The sequence below is a fragment of the Coregonus clupeaformis genome, chromosome 23 (genome assembly GCF_020615455.1).
Source record: "Coregonus clupeaformis isolate EN_2021a chromosome 23, ASM2061545v1, whole genome shotgun sequence".
NCBI classification, from domain to species: domain Eukaryota; kingdom Metazoa; phylum Chordata; class Actinopteri; order Salmoniformes; family Salmonidae; genus Coregonus; species Coregonus clupeaformis.
The window spans coordinates 60,070,593-60,094,971 of NC_059214.1; the positions used below are offsets into that span (position 1 = coordinate 60,070,593).

General features: G+C 44.2%; 1 protein-coding gene across 1 annotated transcript in view; it reads right to left on the minus strand.

Moving 5' to 3' along the window:
• Positions 1-24,379, minus strand: part of LOC121577445 (voltage-dependent calcium channel subunit alpha-2/delta-1-like) — a 67,002-nt gene that overhangs the window by 33,033 nt on the left and 9,590 nt on the right. Inside the window, exons 8-21 of the mRNA XM_045206493.1 lie at positions 24,000-24,050; positions 22,962-23,061; positions 12,936-13,094; positions 12,154-12,258; positions 11,307-11,385; positions 11,137-11,186; positions 10,924-11,013; positions 10,727-10,801; positions 10,357-10,431; positions 10,060-10,134; positions 5,100-5,171; positions 4,585-4,656; positions 4,308-4,369; positions 3,915-3,991 (exon numbers count right to left, since the gene is read on the minus strand). Coding sequence (XP_045062428.1) covers positions 3,915-3,991; positions 4,308-4,369; positions 4,585-4,656; positions 5,100-5,171; positions 10,060-10,134; positions 10,357-10,431; positions 10,727-10,801; positions 10,924-11,013; positions 11,137-11,186; positions 11,307-11,385; positions 12,154-12,258; positions 12,936-13,094; positions 22,962-23,061; positions 24,000-24,050 — 1,142 coding nt within the window. The remainder of the gene's footprint in view (positions 1-3,914; positions 3,992-4,307; positions 4,370-4,584; positions 4,657-5,099; positions 5,172-10,059; positions 10,135-10,356; positions 10,432-10,726; positions 10,802-10,923; positions 11,014-11,136; positions 11,187-11,306; positions 11,386-12,153; positions 12,259-12,935; positions 13,095-22,961; positions 23,062-23,999; positions 24,051-24,379) is intronic.

The window sequence follows — 24,379 nt, forward strand, 5'->3', positions numbered from 1 at the left end:
TCTCCTCCTCCTCCCCTGTCTCCACCCCCTCTCTCTCCTCCTCCTTCCCCTGTCTCCACCCCTCTCTCTCCTCCTCCCCCTGTCTCCACCCCTCTCTCTCCTCCTCCTCCCCCTGTCTCCACCCCTCTCTCCTCCTCCTCCCCTGTCTCCACCTCTCTCTCCTCCTCCTCCCCTGTCTCCGTCCCTCTCTCTCCTCCTCCTCCCCCTGTCTCCACCCCTCTCTCTCCTCCTCCCCCTGTCTCCACCCCTCTCTCTCCTCCTCCTCCCCCTGTCTCCACCCCTCTCTCTCCTCCTCCTCCCCTGTCTCCACCCCTCTCTCTCCTCCTCCTCCCCCTGTCTCCATCCCTCTCTCTCCTCCTCCTCCCCCTGTCTCCATCCCTCTCTTTCCTCCTCCTCCCCTGTCTCCACCCCTCTCTCTCCTCCTCCTCCCCCTGTCTCCACCCCTCTCTCTCCTCCTCCTCCCCTGTCTCCACCCCTCTCTCTCCTTTCCTTCCCCTGTCTCCACCCCTCTCTCTCCTCCTCCCCCTGTCTCCACCCCTCTCTCTCCTCCTCCTCCCCCTGTCTCCACCCCCTCTCTCTCCTCCTCCTCCCCTGTCTCCACCCCTCTCTCTCCTCCTCCTCCCCTGTCTCCACCCCTCTCTCTCCTCCTCCTTCCCCTGTCTCCACCCCTCTCTCTCCTCCTCCCCTGTCTCCACCCCTCTCTCTCCTCCTCCTCCCCTGTCTCCACCCCTCTCTCTCCTCCTCCTCCCCCTGTCTCCACCCCTCTCTCTCCTCCTCCTCCCCCTGTCTCCATCCCTCTCTCTCCTCCTCCTCCCCCTGTCTCCACCCCTCTCTCTCCTCCTCCTCCCCCTGTCTCCACCCCCTCTCTCTCCTCCTACTCCCCCTGTCTCCACCCCCTCTCTCTCCTCCTCCTCCCCTGTCTCCACCCCTCTCTCTCCTCCTCCTCCCCCTGTCTCCATCCCTCTCTCTCCACCCCTCTCTCTCCTCCTCCTCCCCCTGTCTCCACCCCTCTCTCTCCTCCTCCTCCCCCTGTCTCCATCCCTCTCTCTCCTCCTCCTCCCCGTCTCCATCCCTCTCTTTCCTCCTCCTCCCCCTGTCTCCACCCCCTCTCTCTCCTCCTCCTCCCCCTGTCTCCACCCCCCTCTCTCTCCTCCTCCTCCCCTGTCTCCACCCCTCTCTCTCCTCCTCCTTCCCCTGTCTCCACCCCTCTCTCTCCTCCTCCTCCCCCTGTCTCCACCCCTCTCTCTCCTCCTCCTCCCCCTGTCTCCATCCCTCTCTCTCCTCCTCCTCCCCCTGTCTCCACCCCTCTCTCTCCTCCTCCTCCTGGCCATGCAGTCATGGGTGAACAGAGAGTACTGCCCTCATTGCCCTCATTAAAATGCAAATCAATTTATATCATTTTTGACATGCTTGTATTATTTTTGACATGCTTGTAGCTTCATACCTAAGAAGACTCGAGGCTGTAATCGCTGCCAAAGATGGTTTAACAAAGTACTGAGTAAAGGATCTGAATACTGTGATATATCCGTTTATTTTTTATTTTTTATAAATAAATACGTTATAAAAATCGTTTTCTGCTTTGTCATTATGGGGTATTGTGGGTAGATTGATGAGGTAAAAATGAAAAAAAATGTAATCCATTTTATAACGTAACAAAATGTGGAAAGAATGAAGGGGTCTGAATTCTTTCCGAATGCACTATATGTAATGTGTGTGTGGGTGTGTGTATGTGTGTGTTGGGGTGTCAGTGTAAGTATGTGTGCGTGTGTGGGTCCAGTGAGTTTGCATAGAGTCAGTTCAAGAGAGTTAGTGCAAAAAAGGGTTAATGCAGGTAGTCCGGGTAGCCATTTGATTAGCTATTTAGCAGTCTTGTTTAAAAGTCTTATGGCTTGGGGGTAGAAGCTCTTCAGGGTCCTGTTGTTTCCAGACTTGGTGCATTGGTACGGCTTGGGCCGTCCTCTGACACTGCCTGGTATAGAGGTCCTGGATGGCAGGGAGCTCGGCCCAGGCACTACATTCTGTAGCGCCTTGCAGACAGATGCCAAGCAGTTGCCATACCAAGCGGTGATGCAGCCAGTCAAGATGCTCTCAATGGTGAAGCTGTAGAAATTGTTGAGGATCTGAGGGCCCATGCCAAATATTTTCATTTCAACCACAGACTGATTACAGTGGTGACATGGCAATGTGTGTCACACATGCATGCACACACACACACACACACACACACACACACACACACACACACACACACACACACACACACACACACACACACACACACACACACACACACACACACACACACACAGTGTTGGACAGAGATGAAGTGAGGTGTGGTGTGGAGAGGTAGAGAAGGTGTGGAGTGAGACTGAAGTGATGGAACAAACAGAAGAGGGGAAGAGGAATACTTGCCCTTCTGCCCTGTAGTGACCCCAGAGAGAGAGAGAGAGAGAGAGAGAGAGAGAGAGAGAGAGAGAGAGAGAGAGAGAGCGGGAGAGAAAGAGAAAGAGGGGGGGGTAGAGAGAAGAGGGAGGTAGATAGAGAGAGAAAAATAGAGAGAAAACAGAACCATTGGGATTTCAGATGTCTTAACAAATTCATATTACACCAATTAAAAAGTATTACAAAGAAAGGAAAACTGATTTAAAACAACAGCACTATCAAAACTGTGAGGTGCTACCATGCAGAGACATGTAATAAAGTATAGTTCGTTCCCAGATACTCCAGCACAGTGTTTGTCTCTCCTATCATTCCATACATGACAGTCCTTGGCTTGGGATTTCACTTTGTTCTGTAGTTTCTACAATCGTAAAGACATCAATGTTCATCACCCTATCTTTTAAAAGAAGACATCATGAGAAACAATTCCATTAAACTTGATACAGTCATGTCAGCAGTCTGTGAAACCGTTTACTGATGGTTCAGTGTCAAAAGGTTCATGAGTATCTGGCCCATAATCAAAGAATTTCAATAGCATGTAAAACATGACAGGTAGATTGTGGGACATCTCCTCTAAGGACTTGGCAGGACAGGGATCACATGGACCTTAACTGCTCTTTCTATTACTCCATTAGTCATTCATTTTCCCGTCTTAGACTTGTTTTACTTCCTCTTGTTTCACTCTGTCAACGTGTAGAATGAATATACTTCATCATGCAAACACAGACACATGATCATGCAGAGACTGGAGGAGAGATACTGAAAAGTGAGTTATACACCAGAGAATAAACGGAATACTTGCCCCATGGAGCTGTATTGATCAAATAAAGGAGCAGATAGAGAGAGGACAGGAGGGGAACATTAAAGTCAACAGAGAGTTGGATGTAGAGGTGGATTTATCTTGAAACATCAGAGGTACGTGGACCATGTGATAAAGCCACTATGAGTAGCTATAAACCAGGTCTGGGTAGAGAAAGAGGTACAGACAGATTTACAGTCCAGAGGAAAGCCCTGGAGCAGAGTCAGGCTTTGTAGAGGGTAACATGTCCCCTCTGCCCTCGGATTCCAAGAGAGGGAACAGAGGAAAAAGTAATGGAAAGGAGGAAGGTAGAGAGTGAGAGAGAGAACAAAGGAAGTGGGAAGTGGGAGAGGGTTGGGTACATCAGAGAGGGAGGGGAGGAGACAGGGAGGGAGGAGAGAAACTCCTGAGCCCAGGAGATAGAGGGAGCAGGAGAGGAAGAGAGGGATGGTAGGATGGAAGGAGAGAGCGAGACAAAGGAAGAGACTGCAGGGAGGATCAAAGTGTGTGTGGTTAAGTCTATGTTGGAGTAGGAGGACAGGAGACTGGTCCAGAGGGCCACGCTATAAAGAAGGGACATCGGCAAAACTCACTGATCTGAGAGCAGAGTTGTTGAGGAAGGTTTTGTTTGTGTGTGTGTATGTGTGTGTTTGTGTGTCTGTTTGTCTGTGCTCACCCATAGCCTGTCTGATGGTGTCTCCCAGTTTGGCCTGTATGTAGTGTTCACTGTACGTTGGCAGGACTAGGGCCAAGCTGGGGAAATAAAGGTATGGTCACTGTTGACAGACTGATGGCGATGCTTGGAAAAACACGTTCCTTCCACAAGGTGACAGAACACTGATCATCTGCATAAACACATTTGAGTGATTGCTTTACTGTGATGGAGAGGGACATAGAGTGCCCCCTATTGGCCAGAAGTATATTATTCATGAAGCGAGATCTAAGACAACTGCGATTCCACAGCAACCTATCCAATGCTTTCAGATCGCCACTAGTTTCTAGGGCTACAGCTATGGGGTTAGGGGTTGTTTCTGAACTGGCATCAACATCTCTCAGTCCTCCTGCTCACCTATAGTCAGTTCCATTGACCTGAGCCCAGGTGTACGTCCGTACTCCTCTGTCGATGTATCTCTGTCAGAAAACACACACATGCACACAAACACATACACAAGCACGCACACATGCACAAATATATATGAAAACACACACACACAAACAGTCCCAATCCTAAAGCATAACCTACATATAACTCTCTTCCCCATAAATCATTTACTGATTTCACTGGGAGATCACATCAGTGAGTCAGTATTAGTAACATATTTATCTGTCATTTGTGCTGATCTCACCTCATCCTGAGTTTTAACCAGAGTCTCTATGGTCTCTTCACCTGGGTTCCCATCTATCATAATTCTCCTGATCTACAGAGAGAGAGAGAGAGAGAGAGAGAGAGAGAGAGACAAATAACCAAATAAATCTGAAAATGTTTCTTCTTCAACTGTACCCTGTGTCAGATGTGTGAATGGTTAGAGGGTTTGATCTCTCTACCGTTGTCTCTATAATCTAAAACACAGTGCACATCTGTACACCAGAGAGAGAGAGAGAGAGAGAGAGAGAGAGAGAGAGAGGAATAACAACAAGGAGATTGTAGCACATACTGTATATGCTGAACTTTACTCCAACAGTATATTAAAGGAGAGGGAGAGACAGACAGCGGTGTGGTGTCATCTGCTCCTGTAAACATGTCCTCTCATTTACAGCCAGTCACTATGTAAATCACACTCAATTAGATTTAGTAGGAGACAGGACACAACTAACACCTGTGTGTGTGTGTGTGTGTGTGTGTGTGTGTGTGTGTGTTTACCTGGACTTTGACGTCGTTCTCCAGTTCAGCATCGAGGAAGTCCAGAGTGACAGGCTCCTGGAATTTAGGGTTCTGAGGAGAGGAGGGTGTTTAGTCTGGTGGATGAGTTAGCAGACACTCGCGCACACAGACAGGCACACACGCACACAAACTCAGGCAAGCAAGCACACACTCAGGCAAGCACGTGCACACACACACACACACACACACACACACACAAGGTACCCATATATAAATTCATTCAATATTTACAAGAAACCAGTGAATAGAATATAACTATGGAGAGAAACACTGGGTTATTGTAGTAAATAAAGCTGGTCAATTCAATAGAATGACCCTGTTTTGTATCGGTCCCTCTGAATCATGTTGAGTTGTTACAGTGAGTTGTAATGAAACGCAGTAGACTTTGCAATGTATGTTTTTCAGTGATGGGTTCTCAGCATGGCTTCAGGCCATAGAGTAAAACTCTGCTCCTTACCCTATAGCCCTTTGAATCATGTTAAATACAAGATGATAACCTGTATAGTTTTAAATACATTCAGAAAAAGAGCCTCGTTTATAAAGCTGAGAATCAATGCCAGGTAGGGGTTTACCACTGACTGGAATGCTTTAGCTGGTATGTGTGTGTGTATGTGTGTGTGTGTGTGTGTTTGTGTGTGTTGCTTGTGTGCGTGATGGTTTAGTCTATGCGTGTGTTTTCTGTATGCCTGTTTGAGTCTGTGTGTGTGTGTGTTTGATACAGACTGACTGTACACTGTGTTAATGTCAGCAGTGAAACCCTCTGTGCGTATCAGTGACTTTAAAATGTTATAATGTAAGTAGCAGCAGTAATCCAGAACTATTCTGTTAAAGCACCAGTAAATGGATGGAACCTGATACTCTGGTCCCAAACAATGCTGCTCTACCTTTAGACTGCATACCCTTTATAGAAGGTTCATGTGGTTTAAGTTTCTGCAAAAGCAACAGACACACACTGTGATGATGGTGGTGGTTAATAAATTATCCTTACATTGGATGAAGAGAGAAAATAAAGATGGAACAGTCGAGAAGGAGGAGGAAGATGAATAACATCTAATTTGTTAGAGCAGCCAGGTCACCTGTGATACAAGTCAGTATTCGACGTCCATCCATGTCTGAGGACGTCATGAAATGACTTGGAAACCGGCCACTAGGGGCAACAGTGAGTATTGTTAACTTCAAGTAGGTTTCGGTTTTGCCAGGGTGTTGTGGACGGGATTGGGCATAAGCATCTGCCTCTGATTCCAAAGGTTGCAAGTTTGAATCCAGCGATAGAAAGTCGTTTTGAGATTTTTTTTAAAGCCTACCCCAAACCTTAACCCTTACCTTAACCATTAGGAGTTAATGCCTAAACTTAACCCTAACCTTAAAAATTCAGAGTTAATGCCTAAACTTAACAACTTTGAAATTTGAAGTTTGAAAAACATGGATGAACGTCTAATTCTGACATGAGAGCTAGTTGCGATAGAGGCCATAAGTTGATACAGAAAATACATGCACAGTGATAAACAGTGAAAGAAAGAAAGAAAGAAAGAAAGAAAGAAAGAAAGAAAGAAAGAAAGAAAGAAAGAAAGAAAGAAAGAAAGAAAGAAAGAAAGAAAGAAAGAAAGAAAGAAAGAAAGAAAGAAAGAAAGAAAGAAAGAAAGAAAGAAAGAAAAAAGAAAAGAAAGAAAGAAAGAAAGAAAGAAAGAAAGAAAGAAAGAAAGAAAGAAAGAAAGAAAGAAAGAAAGAAAGAAAGAAAGAAAGAAAGAAAGAAAGAAAGAAAGAAAGAAAGAGGGGGTAAATGAGTGGGTGGGGGAGAGAGATCAAAATCCAACACCAAATATAGCGAGGGATTTATGTGATGAATATGAAATGGGTTTTCTTTACAACCATAATCAGATACAGACCGAACACAAGAAAAAGAGAGAAAAGAGAGAATATGTTCAAATGGTCCAAAGTCACCCTCAATATTCACACACCCCTCTGTTTCTCTGATCACATTTGCACAGACACACACATGCACGCACACAGGCACGGACACGCACACATCATACACAGTAAGATTGACAGGGTGTGTGTTTCAGGGTGGGCCCCCGTGGGAGAGACCATAGACAGCACAGGGGTCCATGAGAAAATACCCATGCCCTTTCACTGGATTATGGACATAATTTTAAAAGCAAGTGTATGTTGTGAATATAAATAGGAATTACAGTTTCATGAATTGATCCAGGGAGAAAGGCAAACCAGCAGCTTGCTATATCCCTGGTCATGTCATCATGTGTTAGTTCAGTCACTGCTTCTCTCTGCCAGACAGCTCTAGCTCCAATGACTTAACTCATCATAGGAAACTAACTGCCTTATCTAGAACATCTATAATTTCCTCTAGGACCTACCCTTCTCTTTCTCCCTCCCCCTCTCACATACACACACACACATACACACACAACCGAACACACACACCCAAACGTCTCTAGTCACTTACATAACATAATGACAACAAGGATTTTGTCATTAGAGGAAACATGGATTAGAGGAAAGAAACCGTAACATAGAAAATATGAAAAGTCCAAATAAACAGTGTGAAACATTTAGCTAATTATGTGACATTAGTTTATTGGAGGTTCGTAACTAACTAATAAGTACTAGTCACTATTATTATTTATTCCTCCTGAAATGTATGAGTATGGCTGCTCATAAGGCTATAGCATCAGGAAACACCATCACTTGACTATATTTTACTGGACACACACACTCTACTCAATGGTCTTACAGTTAAAGATCAGCCTTAAGGGCTACTAATCTAAGTCTATACTATGTTCTACTATAGTACATCAGTGGAGGCTGCTGAGGGGAGGACGGCTCATAATAATGGCTGGAACAAAGCAAATGGAATGGCATGAAACAAATGGAAACCATATTTGATACCATTCCACCTTTCCGCTCCAGCCATTACCACAAGCCCGTCCTCCCCAATTAAGGTGCCATTAACCTTCTGTGTAGTACATCTACTCTCTATCTTTCCTACTGTCTCACCTCATGGAAGGTGATGGCTTACTGAGTCTTGTCTTGCGGTTACAGATCATTTTCTAACAGATACATACTGTAATGAGAGAGATGCAGGGTGTATTTCAGTGGGAAACATATTATTATCCATTTGATAATAATAAGAATTCATAGGCCAGGCATTTTTATCTAAATAGAATAAACGTTTACACACGTGTGGCCAGGCAGGAATCAAACCATGACTGTTGCAACCTTCAACAAAGGGTTGTGTGTGCCCCACTTAGGTAGTCTGTAGCATACGCTTAGTATACCAAACATTAGGAACACCTTCCTAACATTGCCCTCAGAACAGCCTAAATTTGTCGGGGCATGGACGAGGTGTCGAAAACGTTCCACTGGGATGCTGGCCCATGTTGACTCCAATGCTTCCCACAGTTGTGTCAAGTTGGCTGGATGTCATTTGGGTGGTGCGCCATTCTTGATACACACGGGAAACTGTTGAGTGTGAAAAACCCAGCAGCATTGCAGTTCTTGATACAAACCGGTGCGCCTGGCACCTACTACCATACGGCGTTCAAAGGCACTTAAACCTTTTGTCATGCCCATTCACCTTCTGAATGGCACACATACACAATCCATGTCTCAATTGTCTCAAGGCTTAAAAATCCTTCTTTAACCTGTTTCCTCCCCTTCATCTACACTGATTGAAGTGGATTTAACAAGTGACATCAATAAGGGATCATAGCTTTCACCTGGATTCATCTGGTCAGTCTATGTTATGGAAAGAGCTTGTGTTCTTAATGTTTTGTATACTCAGTGTAGCTCTCCGTTTCACATCAGAATCTCAAACTTCAAATTTCGAAGTTCTTCCAAACTTCAAATGTCGAAGTGTTTAAGGTTAAGTTTAGGCATTAACTCTGAAATCTTAAGGTTAGGCATTAACTCTGAATGGTTAAGGTAAGGACTAAGGTTTGGGGTAGGCTTAAAACAAAAATATCAAAAACAACTTTCTATCACTGGATTCGAACTTGCAACCTTTTGGAATCAGAGGCAGATGCTTACGCCATCCCCGTCCACGATGCCCTCGCAAAACCGAAACCTACTTGAAGGTAACAGCGCTCACTGTTGCCCCTCGTGGCCAGTTTCCACGTCATCTCCTGACGTCCTCAGACATGGATGGACGTTGAATACTGACTTGTATCATGGGTGACCTGGCTGGTATATCAGCATGGTTAAAAACACATTAGTCAGACCATGGCCTTCTGATGGCATTCATCTCTGATCCCCTCTCTGTAACGGAGCATGCTCCAAAACCTGACTCACACACATGGTTCCTCCTTAGGAAACGTATAAAACACTCTACAAGACCTCCAGTCACTTTGAAATGGTTCCCTTTGAAAAAGGCTGCATGCCTTCACACACACGCATGCACACCCTGTATATGATGTGTGTTGGTCAGGGTTAAGTGCGAGTGCCTGTGTGTGTATGTATAGATTGGATCCATGAGAGTGTATCCATTTTGATTAGTGTTTAAAGCTATGGCTGGATGAGATGACATGTGAACATGTGTCCCAGGAGAACTAGGACTCAGATCCAGAGAGGCCCCCCTCTGAACACAACATGCCCCAAAAGAGAGCCTGGGCCACACATGGCCCTCTGCAGCCTGTCAAGACCTGGCCTGCGAGTGTTGAGGAGGAGGTCAGGAGAGGAGGAAAGGAAAAGGGAGGAGGAATAGAAGAGGTAGGGAGGAGCAGTGGGTTGTGTATCTCTAAAGGTGGGTCAGGACCATTATGGTGGACCATTATGGTGGCCTGTGCTACGATCATGTGTGGGTTCATATGAACATGCATAAGATCCACAGCAGTCATAGTAGCACCTCAGGATCATCAGTCAACTCTGTATGAGTTGGGATTGTAAGACGTGTTAACAGAATAGAAGAGGTATGAATAGTACATACCTTAGGTTGGAGGTTGGGGTGCAGCAGCACATATCCGTTGGGGTCGATGGCAAAATAATATCCATTAGGTCCGATCTAAGGAATGGAGGAACAGAGAGGGTTGGAGGAGACAGTTGATCATAGGCTGTACACTACAGGGAACATGGATGTCTTCTCAATACATCACTGTTCTGGGTTATTAAAGTATCATCAACATGATTGAGTTCATATGAGAGAGGGTAGGGCTGTCAGAGTAACACTGAGACTGAAGTAGGAGAATAAGGACTGTTCTGGTGTGTTAGTGTGTGTGTCACTCACAGTGAAGCGTGGCGTGAGCTTCTTGATGTCATCTAGTGACACGTCAATCCCCATCACCCCTAGGATCAACTGGTTCTGAATCTGAGAGAGAGGGAAAGATGGGGAAAGAGGCAGGGAGTTCAAAATTAAAATATAAAATCACTAAGTCTGAATAGTAAGAGTCGTGCTTAGAAGCTATTGATGTCTATTGCTGGGATGGGATTATATGAAAAACGGTCCCGTGTGGCTCAGTTGGTAGAGCATGGCGCTTGTAACAGTAGGGATGTGGGTATGATTCCCATGGGGGGTATGAAAATGTATGCACTCACTACTGTAAGTCATTCTGGGTAAATGTAAAGAGTTTGTTTGCCTGGTTGTTTATGGGGATTACCTCTATGCCCAATTCATCTTTATACTTGGTCTTGTTGAAGACAGGTAGGGTTCCTGTGATGACCAGACCTAGCTCCTAACACACACATAGACAAAGAAAGCAACATTAAAGTAATCGCTGTTGGGTTTCAGAAACCTCCGGCGTGGAGGTAGATTTTGGTGAGGTGCATTGTGGGATAGGAGGAAGTGTTGTCATACCAGAGCGTCGAGGTAGACATTAGTCCACTGGACCTGCTTGGCCAGCTTATCAGCTAAAACCATGGGTCTGCCCAGTACATCCAGGTACTCCTAGAACACACAGATACACACACTCCTTCAAACACACACCTTAAAGACAAAGTCAACCACAGACACACATCTGGGACAAAATTAAACACACACACACACTTGTTCATGCACAATGCTTCTCACTTGAGTGTTGATGCGTATGGCTCCAATTGAGGGAATCTCATAGAAGTATCCTGGGAGAAACAGATAATGGGCTAAGATCAGGACATTAACTATATGACCCAAAATGGACCTCAAATCATACACAGTAGTACCAGTGCTTTAATATTACAAACAACAACATAATATCCTACCTTTATTAGCGCAAGCCATCCACTGGACTGGACCTTTATCATAGTTGTGCTGACCCACTGAGAAGGTGAAGATACGCACCTAGAACACAGGATCATATTAATCTGTTATAGCAACATCCACATTGAACCGTAATGTGTGTGATGGAAGTCAACCAACCATAGTTAGGTACTGTGTGAACCAACCCACTGTGAGGTTATTATGAGCCATATAATATTACATCTTGCTAGTGGGAAGGACTACTGTTACAGTGCACGCAGTGGGTTGTTTTGTGAAGGGCAGGTGTTACCATGCTCTCTCTACCCCCCATCATACCCATCTACTCTCATGTGCTGAGCAAAGAGAATAGCTTTAGCTTTGGTAGAGTTATCATTACACTTCATATCTGTTTGTTAGTCCCCACAAGGTCAAACTCTATTTCTAGGGGGTTTAGGGTTAAGGTTATAATTAGTGTTAGGGTTAGAATTAGGGTTAGGGTTAGGGTTAAGAGCTAGGGTTATTTTTAGGGTTAGGGTTAGGAGCTAGGGTTAAGGTTAGGGTTAGGTTTAGGGTTAGGATTTTGAATGGGACTGAATTGTATGTCCCCACAAGCTTAGTTATACAAGACTGTGTGTGTGTGTGTGTGTGTGTGTGTGTGTGTGTGTGTGGGGGTATGGGTGCGTGCATATAGATAATAATAATCTGCCCTCCACCTGTATAAACCATAGGTTCAGCACACATAATAATTCCTCTTGATCCAACCCATTACTCTGTGTTTACCTTTCAGCAGTCAGACCTGCTTTCATATTTACTAGAAGGGTCACCGACTAGGTGGATTATACATTAAAGTGTGTGTGCGTTCAACTGTACCTTCTTGTCAGAGTTGTATTCCTGCAGTATGGCCGATGCTCTCTCCTCTCCTCCATCAGTGAACAGCATGATGATCTTGTTACAGTTGGCTCTAGTGATGTTAGTCTGCACAGAGAAAACACACCAGGTAGAGAACAGTGGTTGCTAACCCCCATCCTAACACACCACCACCAAATCCTGTAATCAAGGTACTGGTAAGAAGCAGATGATGATTAAAATCAGGGTTTTAAATGACTGGAGTACACACCCAGGAGGAGGGTGGACCTGCAGGTTGGCATTTATTGTCATGAATCTTGCCCTGGAGGCAGAAATGCACTGTGGTCACTATCTGGCACAGCCACAAAGTCATATAATCAGATTTTAAACCTAATCCTAACGTTAACACTAACCTTATCCACACTGCTAACCCTTAAATTAAGATCAAAAAGCACATTTTGATTTCATGAATTTTGACAATATAGACAATTTTGACTTTGCAGTTGGCCCATCTAGCGGTAATCGCTCAGTTCTGCCTCCAGGGCAAGATTCATGACAATAAACGTCAAGCTGTGTTAGGCACCGCTGGGTTAGAAAATAGAGATAAACCCACTATAACAGCAGAGGGCAGTGTCTGCCAATAATCTATCATACGAGAAAGAGCAGAGATCACAGGTGATAGTTTGTACATATTTCATGAAGTACAGTATGTTCCTGAATTATCAAAGTAAAATCAGAAGGAGCAGGGCTGTCGATATACATCTGTTATTACCACAGTGTTATGAACAGAGCATAGGGCTTCTTACTGCATAGAGCTGTTCGAAGGCAAACTCAAATCCCTTGGTGTAGTTGGTGATGCCTTTAGCAGAGATGTTCTGAATCGCATCCTTCAGGATCTTCTTATTCCTCACGTTGGCCTGGACCAGGTGGTCAAAACACGCTGTGTTATTCACCCTGGTGTTGAACTGGTAGAGGGAGACAGATAGGGGTTAGACATTCATGCACGCATGCACACACGCGCACAGACACACAAACTGTTCACCCACACACACACTTGGCGTTGACTACTATCATGCAGTGGTAAACAGACACATTCATCAAGTGTTGCTAATTACTTTGCATCATATCGCTTCATGAGCTGGTACCATGGAAACAAGACTCCCTCTACCAACTCACTCTCATTAGAGTGGAAATACCACACACGTACACACGCATGCACACGCACACACATGTACACACACCCGGCGGCAGGTAGCCTAGCGGTTAAGAGTGTTGGGCCAGTAACCGAAAGGTTGCTGGTTCGAATCCCCAAGCTGGCAACGTGGAAAAATCAGCCGTTCTGTCCATGAGCAAGGCAGTTAACCCCCAACAACAACTGCTCCCAGGTGATGATGATATCGATTAACCCCCTAAGGTCGATGTCCACGCCCTTGCGTCTCAATCCACCGCATCTGGGGAGATGGCGCCGGAGAAGATGGCTGCCGTTTTACAGCCCTCTAACCAATTGTACTATTATGTGTTTTTTGTAATTTATTCTGTACATAATGTTTCTGCCATCGTCTCTTACAACCAAAAAGAGCTTCTGGATATCAGGACAGCGATTACTCACCTTGTATTGGACGAAGATTTTTTCTTCAATGAGCAGGGCACGAAGGATATCCTACAGACACCTGACAAGGCCCAAATCCCCGTCATTCGCAGGAGAATGAGACGGAGATATCGTGGACGTAGGTCGGGGTGCCTTGTAAGGATCCGACGGCGAGCGAGTAAACTGCCTCTTCCATCAATCCTATTAGCCAATGTTCAATCATTTGAAAATAAATTAGATGACCTACGATTACGGTTATCCTACCAACGGGACATTAAAAACGGTAATATCTTATGTTTCACAGAGTCGTGGCTGAACGACGACATGGACAACATACAGCTGACGGGATATAAGCTACAACGGCAGGATAGAACGGCTGACTCCGGTAAAACAAGGGGTGGCGGTCTGTGTATATTTGTAAACAACAGCTGTCTCGAGGTTTTGCTTGCCTGAGGTAGAGTATCTTATGATAAGCTGTAGACCACACTATTTACCAAGGGAGTTTTCATTTATATTTTTCATAGCTGTCTATTTACCACACAAACCAATGCTGGCATTAAGATTGCACTCAACGAGCTGTATAAGGCCATAAGTAAACAGGAAAACGCTCATCCAGAGGCAGCGCTCCTAGTGGCCGGGGACTTTAATGCAGGGAAACATAAATCCGTTCTACCTAATTTCTACCAGCATGTTAAATGTGCAACCAGAGGAAAAAAAACTATAGACCACCTTTACTCCACACACAGAGACGCATACAATGCTCTCCATCGCCCTCCATATGGCAAATCTGTCCATAACTCTATCCTCCTGATTCCTGCTTATAAGCAAAAACTAAAGCAGGAAGCACCAGTGACTCGGTTAATAAAAAAGTGGTCATATGACGATGCTAAGCTACAGGACTGTTTTGCTAGCACAGACTGGAACATGTTCCGGGATTCTTCAGATAGCATTGAGGAGTACACCACATCAGTCACTGGCTTCATCAATAAGTGCATCGATGACGTCGTCCCCACGGTGACCGTACGTACATACCCCAACCAGAAGCCATGGATTACAGGCAACATCCGCACTGAGCTAAAGGGTAGAGCTGCCGCTTTCAAGGAGTGGGACTCTAACCCTGATGCTTATAAGAAATCCCGCTATGCCCTCCGACGAACCATCAAACAGGCAAAGAGTCAATACAGGACTAAGATTGAATCGTACTACACCGGCTCTGACGCTCGTCGGATGTGGCAGGGCTTGAAAACTATTACAGACTACAAAAGGAAGCACAGCCGCGAGCTGCCCAGTGACACAAGCCTACCAGACGAGCTAAACCACTTCTATGCTCACTTCGAGGCAAGCAACACTGAAGCATGCATGAGAGAACCAGCTGTTCCGGATGACTATGTGATCACGCTCTCCGTAGCCGATGTGAGTAAGACTTTTAAGCAGGTCAACATTCACAAGGCCGCAGGGCCAGACGGATTACCAGGACGTGTACTCCGAGCATGTGCTGACCAACTGGCAAATGTCTTCACTGACATTTTCAACATGTCCCTGACTGCGTCTGTAATACCAACATGTTTCAAGCAGACCACCATAGTCCCCATTCCCAAGGACGCTAAGATAACCTGACTAAATGACTACTGACTCATAGCACTGACATCTGTAGCCATGAAGTGATTTGAAAGGCTGGTCATGGCTCACATCAACACCATTATTTACATTTTACATTTTAGTAATTTAGCAGACGCTCTTATCCAGAGCAACTTACAGTTAGTGAGTGCATATATTTTCATACTGGCCCCCCCTGGGAAACAAACCCACAACCCTGGCGTTGCAAGCGCCATGCTCTACCAACTGAGCTACAGGTTATCACAGAAACCCTAGACCCACTCCAATTTGCATACCGCCCCAACAGATCCACAGATGATGCAATCTCTATTTACATTTACATTTTAGTCATTTAGCAGACGCTCTTATCCAGAGCGACTTACAGTTAGTGAATACATATTTTTTTATTTTTTTATACTGGCCCCCCGTGGGAAACGAACCCACAACCCTGGCATTGCAAACGCCATGCTCTATCAACTGAGCTACATCCCTGCCGGCCATTCCCTCCCCTACCCTGGACGACGCTGGGCCAATTGTGCGCCGCCCATGAGTCTCCCGGTCACGGTCGGCTGCGACAGAGCCTGGATTCGAACCAGGATCTCTAGTGGCACAGTTAGCACTGCGATGCAGTGCCTTAGACCACTGCGCCACTCAGGAGTATTTCACTCCACAATGTCCTTTCCCACCTGGACAAGAGGAACACCTACGTGAGAACGCTATTCACTGACTACAGCTCAGCGTTCAACACCATAGTGCCCTCAAAGCTCATCACTAAGCTAAGGATCCTGGGACTAAACACCTCCCTCTGCAACTGGATCCTGGACTTGCTGACAGTCCGCCCCCAGGTGGTAAAGGTAGGTAACAACACATCTGCCACGCTGATCCTCAACACGGGGGCCCCTAGGGGTGCGTGCTAAGTCCCCTCCTGTACTCCCTGTTCACCCATGACTGCATGGCCAGGCACGACTCCAACACCATCATTAAGTTTGCCGACGACACAACAGTGGTAGGCCTGATCACCGACAACGATGAGACAGCCTATAGGGAGGAGGTCAGAGACCTGGCCGTGTGGTGCCAGGATAACAACCTCTCCCTCAACGTGACCAAGACAAAGGAGATTATTATGGACTACAGGAAAAAAAAAAGAGGACTGAGCACGCCCCCATTCTAATCGACGGGGCTGTAGTGGAACATGTTGAGAGCTTCAAGTTTCTTGATGTCCACATCACCAATGAACTATCATGGTCCAAACACACCATGACAGTCGTGAAGAGGGCATGACAAAGCCTATTCCCCCTCAGGAGTCTGAAAAGATTTGTCATGGGTCCTCAGATCCTCAAAAAGTTCTACAGCTGCACCATCGAGAGCATCCTTACTGGTTGCATCACCGCCTGGTATGGCAACTGCTCGGCCTCCGACCGCAAGGCACTACAGAGGGTAGTGCGTACGGCCCAGTACATCACTGGGGCCAAGCTCCCTGCCATCCAGGACCTCTATACCAGGCGGTGTCAGAGTAAGGCCCTTAACATTTTCAAATACTTTTTGTTGTTGTTTTATTTTATTTTTTCATAAAAAAATTAATGCATTGTTGGTTAAGGGCTGTAAGTAAGCATTTCACGGTAATGTCTACACTTGTTGTATTCGGCGCATGTGGCAAATAAAAATTGATTTGAATTGATTTGATCTGCCTATGTATCACTTCTGCAGTGAAAGGCGACAGAGCTAGAGCGGTGTTTGTCACACCATGAGACATCCTGAAAATCGGTCTTCTCACAAAATCATCTGTAGCGTCCAAACGGTTTGGCATACAAACTATTACCCCTCTAAGGAAATATGAGACTCTCACGAACATGATGGTGTTCTCCGATTTGCTCTACAACCCCCACAAGAGTCTTGGGACTCGTCTGAAGTCGGTTCTGCCAACTTCTCTCTGTAGCGTTTGGGCTACACAGTAATATGACCCCTCTGTGTAAAGCTGAGACTCTCACATACATGTCGGTTGTTTTGCTTTAGGATGCCCACATGCCTCAAAAGACTCGTCTGAAGGTCCCCCGGTACCAGTCGAAAAAAAATTATGGAAGTACAGTGCCTTCGGAAAGTATTCAGACCCCTTGACTTGTTCCACATTTTGTTACATTCCAGCCTTATTCTAAAATGGATAAAATAAAAAAACTCTACACACAATACCCCATAATGACAAAGAGAAAATAGGTTTTTATAAATTTTTGCAAATGTATTACAAATAAAAAACAGAAATACCTTATTTACATACGTATTCAGACCCTTTGCTATGAGACTCGAAATTGAGCTCAGGTGCATCCTGTTTCCATTGATCATCCTTGAGATGTTTCTACAACTTGATTGGAGTCCATCTGTGGTAAATTGTGGTCCTCTGTAGCTCAACTGGTAGAGCCCGGCGCTTGTAACGCCAAGGTAGTGGGTTCGATCCCCGGGACCACCCATACACAAAAATGTATGCACGCATGACTGTAAGTCGCTTTGGATAAAAGCGTCTGCTAAATGGCATATTATTATTATTATATTATTATAAATTCAAATTATTGGACATGATTTGGAAAGGCACCCACCTGTCTATATAAGGTCCCACAGTTGACAGTGCATGTCAGAGCAAAAACCAAGCCATGAGGTTGAAGGAATTGTCCGTAGAGCTCCAAGCCAGGATTATGTCGAGGCACAGATCTAGGGAAGGGTACCAAAAAATGTCTGCAGCATTGAAGGTACCCAAGAACACAGTGGCCTCCATCATTGTTAAATGGAAGAAGTTTGGAACCATCAAGACTCTTCCTAGAGCTGGCCGCCTGGCCAAACTGAGCAATCGGGGGAGAAGGGCCTTGGTCAGGGGGGTGAGCAAGAACCCAATGGTCACTTTGACAGAGCTCTAGCGTTCCTCTACGGAGATTGGAGAAACTTCCAGAAGGACAACCATCTCGGCAGAACTCCACCAATCAGGCCTTAATGGTAGAGTGGCCAGACGGAAGCAAATGTTCAGTGACAAAAATAAGGGGTTAAATACATGTTAACATTTTTTATAAAATGTTTCCTGATCTTTCTTATATGACTCAGATATAGGACAGACACTTCAGAACAAACTTCCTTTTGATTTTTTGGGGGACTATCTGTTGTTCAATGTAGTGAATCTGTTATTCAATGTGTTTGTATTGTCTAATAGCAGTAAGGCTGAAAATAATTGTTCATCAAAAAATAAATTCCAAATTTTTTTGTACTTGAAAGGGTCTTAAAATTCCAAATCAAATAGCAAAATATCCTTGGTATGACCTTCTTAAAACAATTCCATATAGCTTAGTAGTACCCCCCTATCCCCTCCCCTCCCCCTGCTTAGACAGGGCTTAGACTCTTATGGGTTAAGGCAGCCCCCCGTACCTCTCTGATTCAGAGGGGTTGGGTTAAATGTAGAAGACACATTTCAGTTGAATGCATTCAGTTGTGCAGTTTACTAGGTATTTCCTTTCCCTCTTACACACATACACACACGCCAAGTCAACAGTGCTCTGAAACCTGAACAGACCTATTGTACCTGTTATAATGGGGGAGGCTACAGATATAAGACAGACAAAACACTGACAATGTTGTGATCATAGTAATTATATGATGTAGAGAGGCCAAAAGTTGTCTGTATTGGCTTTCTAAACAGTGCTGCAACCCATCGATTTGAACCAATCAATGTGCCTCTGTTAATCAGCCTATGGGGAGAGCAGATACATGCATCCATGGAGACCAGCGGAATCTGGCTAGGTGTGTGTGCGTGCGTATCTGCGTCTGTGTGACAACTTTGATATTTATAACTGAGTGACAGAGACTCCACTTGTGAGGGTAATTTGAAGGCTTTTCCTACCTGACATGAAGACTGAGTTTAGAAGCCAGCATGGACACACATTCAAAATCCTATTTTCCCTAACCCTAAACCAAACCCTAACCCTTACCCTAAACTTAATCCTAAAACCCTAACCCTGAAACTAAACCTAACCCTAACTCATAAACCTAAACTTCACCCCTAACACTAACCCTAATTGTAACCCTAACCTTAAATCTAACCCCTAAGCCTAAAAAATAAATGTTCCTTGTTTTACTATCCTTGTGAGGACTAGTAAAACCAAACCACACACACACACACACGTACACACACACTCATAGTAGAATGTGCTCTTTTATCACGTAATCTATTAAAAGGAGAGGAGAGGAGGGTGACAAGGAAGGTGGGAGGGAGAGAAAGAGAGAGGTGTGTAAATGAGACAGCATTCATTTTACATTTAAGTCATTTAGCAGACGCTCTTATCCACAGCAACTTACAGGAGCAATTAGGGTTAAGTACCTTGCTCAAGGGCACATCGACAGATTTTTCACCTAGTCGGCTCGGAGATTAGAACCAGCGACCTTTCGGTTACTGGCACAACGCTCTTAACCACTAAGCTACCTGCCGCCCCATTCCTCTTCCATAAGGGTCTAATTAATTAATGCTAGAATCCATGCGAGGAGACACTTCACAGCCTTATGCATTGCATCAGACAATTTAGTGAGCATGCTGAATATTCATGTAAATGACTGAGCTTGCATGGCAGAATGGAACCAATGGAATAGTCCCACAATTGGAACCTGCAAACCCGCCTATCTGGCACTCCAGGCAGGCTCAATCAAAGGCTTTCTACAGTATATTTATTTTTTAAACGCTCAAAATATTTGAAAGAAAAAATACTACCTCAACCCAGGACTGGTATGTCCATCAAAAATGTGTTTCAGTGTGTGTTTGTATGTATTTCCCTTCTTCCCTTGTGATTTTATTAGCGGAGCCCCAGTGTGTGTCTGCGTGTGTGTTTGTGTGTGTGTGTGTGTGTGTAATGGGTTGGGTTGGGGTTGGATTGCAGATGACACTGAGCAGAGAGCTAATCTCTACATTTTTACATTTACATTTTAGTCATTTAGCAGACGCTCTTATGCAGAGCGACTTACTGTTAGTGAGTGCATACATTTTTTTTATTTTTTTCATACTGGCCCCCCGTGGGGCTACTCTACTCCCTAATACCAGTCTATACAGCCTCCCTGTTCATTTAGACCACAGGACAGCCTATCTGTAACTGGCTAGCTAACAACAGTGAACTGGCTAGTAAAAAAGCTGGACACACACACACTAAGACAAAGACATCTGTATTCGTCTGACAATGTAAGGGATGTGTGTGTGTCGAAATGTCAGCTTAGTCCCTAGGCTGCTGTTAATAAGTGGGGATTTATGGGTAATATTAGAGATAAATGATTTAATGTCAGGTTACAACACCCACAGGACAGGAGGAGGGTGTTTTTGTGTGTGTGTGTGTGTGTGTGTGTGTGTGTGTGTGTGTGTGTGTGTGTGTGTGTGTGTGTGTGTGTGTGTGTGTGTGTGTGTGTGTGTGTGTGTGTTTCTGCGCATGATGTGGTACTAGGGGGACACAAGCTGTACCAGTTGATGACAATACACCAGCCTTGTTAGAGACTGCAACTGGTTTCTAAGTGTGCATGTAAACACAACTGTAGAATGTCTTACTGTGGAAATGGTTTATTAGTGTTAAACATTTTGCATTAGTGTTGTTTTTAACATGGTGCATTAATGTGTTAGTGTTGTTGTCAACCTCTGGGTTCAAACAGGGTTCTATTGTTTTCTAGTTGGTTCTAGTTGAGTGTAATCTGAGTTAATCTTTGAGAGTTGAAGAAAGAGAGAGGGAGATGGAGATGGAGAAAGAGAGAGAGTGATGGATAAGTATTTCCCATGGTTCTCTGAATGGCACTCTAGGGCTGGTGTAGCAGCCTGATCACTAGGAATAGACTTTGATTTCGGACGTTTAAAAAGGTCCTGAGAGCATCGGTATATGCCTTCCTCGGCACTCACATAAATTGCCCAGCACTGGGTGCAAACTCATAATACTCAGCACCGAAGCACCCTGTTCAGACCACTGCGCTACAGCAAATCACAATGCTCTTGCAAGCCGTGAGAATACTTGATTATACTTGATGGTACATTATTAGAATAAATGGTGCTACCTAGAACCTAAAAGGGTTCTTCAGCTGTCCCCATAGGAGAACACTTTGAATAACCCTTTTTGGTTCCAGGTAGAACCTGTTTGGGTTCCATGTAGATCCCTTTCTACAGAGGGCTCTACATGGAACCCAAAAGGCTTCTGCCTGAACCATAAAGGGTTCTCCTATGAGGACAGCCAAAAAACCATTTTTTCTAAGAGTGTATGAGGTCAGTTGGTTTGCAGAGCCTTCCCCAAACCATAGCTCAAACCTTAACCACTTGGAATTAATGTCTAAACTGTTAACCTTTGAGTTGTTTCTGTTTTAACCCAGTAACCACGCAGAATTAGTGCATCAAAAATAGATGTTTGTCCATAATACTTCAAATTTTGAAGGGAAACTATGAGATCCTGGGTGTAGCGGGAGGTTTAATCCCCTGTCCACACATTGAGTGGTCCTGGGCAGTTTTAATCGCACTCCCCAAATGGAGCAGAGGGCATTTAATTAATGGCCTGATTTTAAAAAGAGAGGCAGAAAATCCATATTTCATAACTTCTCAACCATCTCTCTCTCTGTCTCTCTCAACAGGAAATGTGGATTATAGTTCATCAACATCTTGGTAGAAATGAATACATTTATCGTAAAGGAAAATCAAGTCTGAAAGTGGAAATTACAAACTTCATAATATTTTTAAAACCTCAAATATACTACAAGTTTTAACCTTTTACGGCAGTGGGCTAAATCAGTCTTATCTCAGACTGGCTAATAAAAAGAAAAGATTAAGATGGGCAGTCTGAGATATGGCTTTTTCTTTGCAACTCTGCCTAGAAGGTCAGCATCCCGGAGTCGCCTCTTCACTGTTGACGTTGAGACTGGTGTTTTGCGGGTACTATTTAATGAAGCTGCCAGTTGAGGACCTGTGAGGCGCCTGTTTCTCAAACTAGACACTCTAATGTATTTGTCCTCTTGCTCAGTTGTGCACCGGGGCCTCCCACTCCTCTTTCTATTCTGGTTACACAGCGTTGTACGAGATCTTCAGTTTCTGGGCAATTTCTCACATGGAATAGCCTTCATTTCTCAGAACAAGAATAGACTGACGAGTTTCAGAATATTTTTTTTTGTTTCTGGCCATTTTGAGCCTGTAATCGAACCCACAATTGCTGATGCTACAGATACTCAACTAGTCTCAAGAAGGACAGTTTTACTGCTTCTTTAATCAGCACAACAGTTTTAAGCTGTGCTAACATAATTGCAAAAGGTTTTTCTACTGATCAATTAGCCTTTTAAAATGATAAACTTGGATTAGCAAACACAACGTGCCATTGGAACACAGGACTGATGGTTGCTGATAATGGGCCTCTGTACGCCTATGTAGATATTCCATTAAAAATCAACAGTTTCCAGCTACAATAGCCATTTACAACAGTAACAATGTCTACACTGTATTTCTGATCAATTTGATGTTATTTCAATGGACAAAAAAATTGCTTTTCTTTCGAAAACAAGGAAATGTCTAAGTGACCACAAACTTTGAACGATAGTGTATGTACGTATGTGTGTACGTATGTATGTATGTATGTATGTATGTATGTGTGTATGTATGTATGTATGTATATATACTTACATAAACCACGTTGACATAGTCATCATCAGACAGAGTCTCCAGCATCTCACTAACAGAGGTCTTGATCAGCTTCAGAGTCAGACCAGACACACTGCCACTCCTATGGAGACATTTAAACAGTTAAGTCCGTCTATCGACATGTCTGTAGACAATTGTCATAGTGACATCATGAACATTCTATTGTCATTGTCGTTATGAAAAAGTATAAACACAAAAACGACAGGCTGCATGACATCAGCAGCCGGTGCTCCAAATAGCATACTTTCTCACCAATAAACCCATCCGTTTAAAACTGAATTCAGTAAATGTCAAGCTAGCAAGCCAGGCAACTAAAAGCAATTTTATAAACAATATTTTGGTTTGTTGCTAGCTAGCTCGTTAGCTAGCTGGTTAGCTAGTTTAAATAATGACCAGAGTATAGCTGACAACGTCTTAACTTAAGCTACTTTTTATTCATTATTACAGGAAAATAAACCCACAACAACATCATTATTTACAAGATAATGGCGAGCTTACAGAAAATAGCTTACTGACACAGTGTGACAAAATAAAAGTAGGTAATTCTATCAGAGAATTTTTGAACTTCTGCATCATCTTGTCACATGAGGATTTGGTCTGGTTGCTGTGGCAGTCTGGTAACCACGACAACAGATGTTGCGACAGTTGCAGAGACTTAAACTTCTTTCATGTCTGTGCAACAAGGAAACTGACATTATCAGCGAGTCTACAGACATTCCAACGTAGTATAAATTAATTAAATGTCATTTTGACCAGCGACACTTCTAATTGTCTACAGACATGTCGTTAGACCAAGTATAATCTGGCCTTTAGATTCAACCCAAATCATTTGAATGATGAGGTTATATTTGTGTGATTCAACCTACCCCAAAACTACACTGCAAGTTGAAACTTACAGCAGGTGCAATAAACCATAGTGATACAAGATGGAGGTACTCTGGTATACTGTACCATAATGGGCTAGTAGGGTATAGTGTTACTGTGCGATAGTGTAATAGTGAAGTGCATGTTGTGACTCACGCGTCCACTAGGATCAGCATGTCCTTGGGAGAGGCAGCTCCCTGAATGTACCTACACACACCAACACACACATCACATACACACAGAGGTTCTAAAATACTCACAATACATACAGAGGTTAAAAACACAATACATACAAAGGTTATAAACACAATACATACAGAGGTTATTAATACAGTCAATACAGAGGTTATAAACATAGTCATTGGCGCCTGAGCAATGGAGAAAACGGAGCAGCTGCACCCCCACTTTCAAAATAGGGGCGCAAATGTATGTTTTCACACCCCACTGTTTTACCAGAAAAGTCTCATGATCCATTAGGTAATTTGTCATTTTCAATGATTAGTAATGTTTTGAGCTAGTCTGTATTATAATAGATA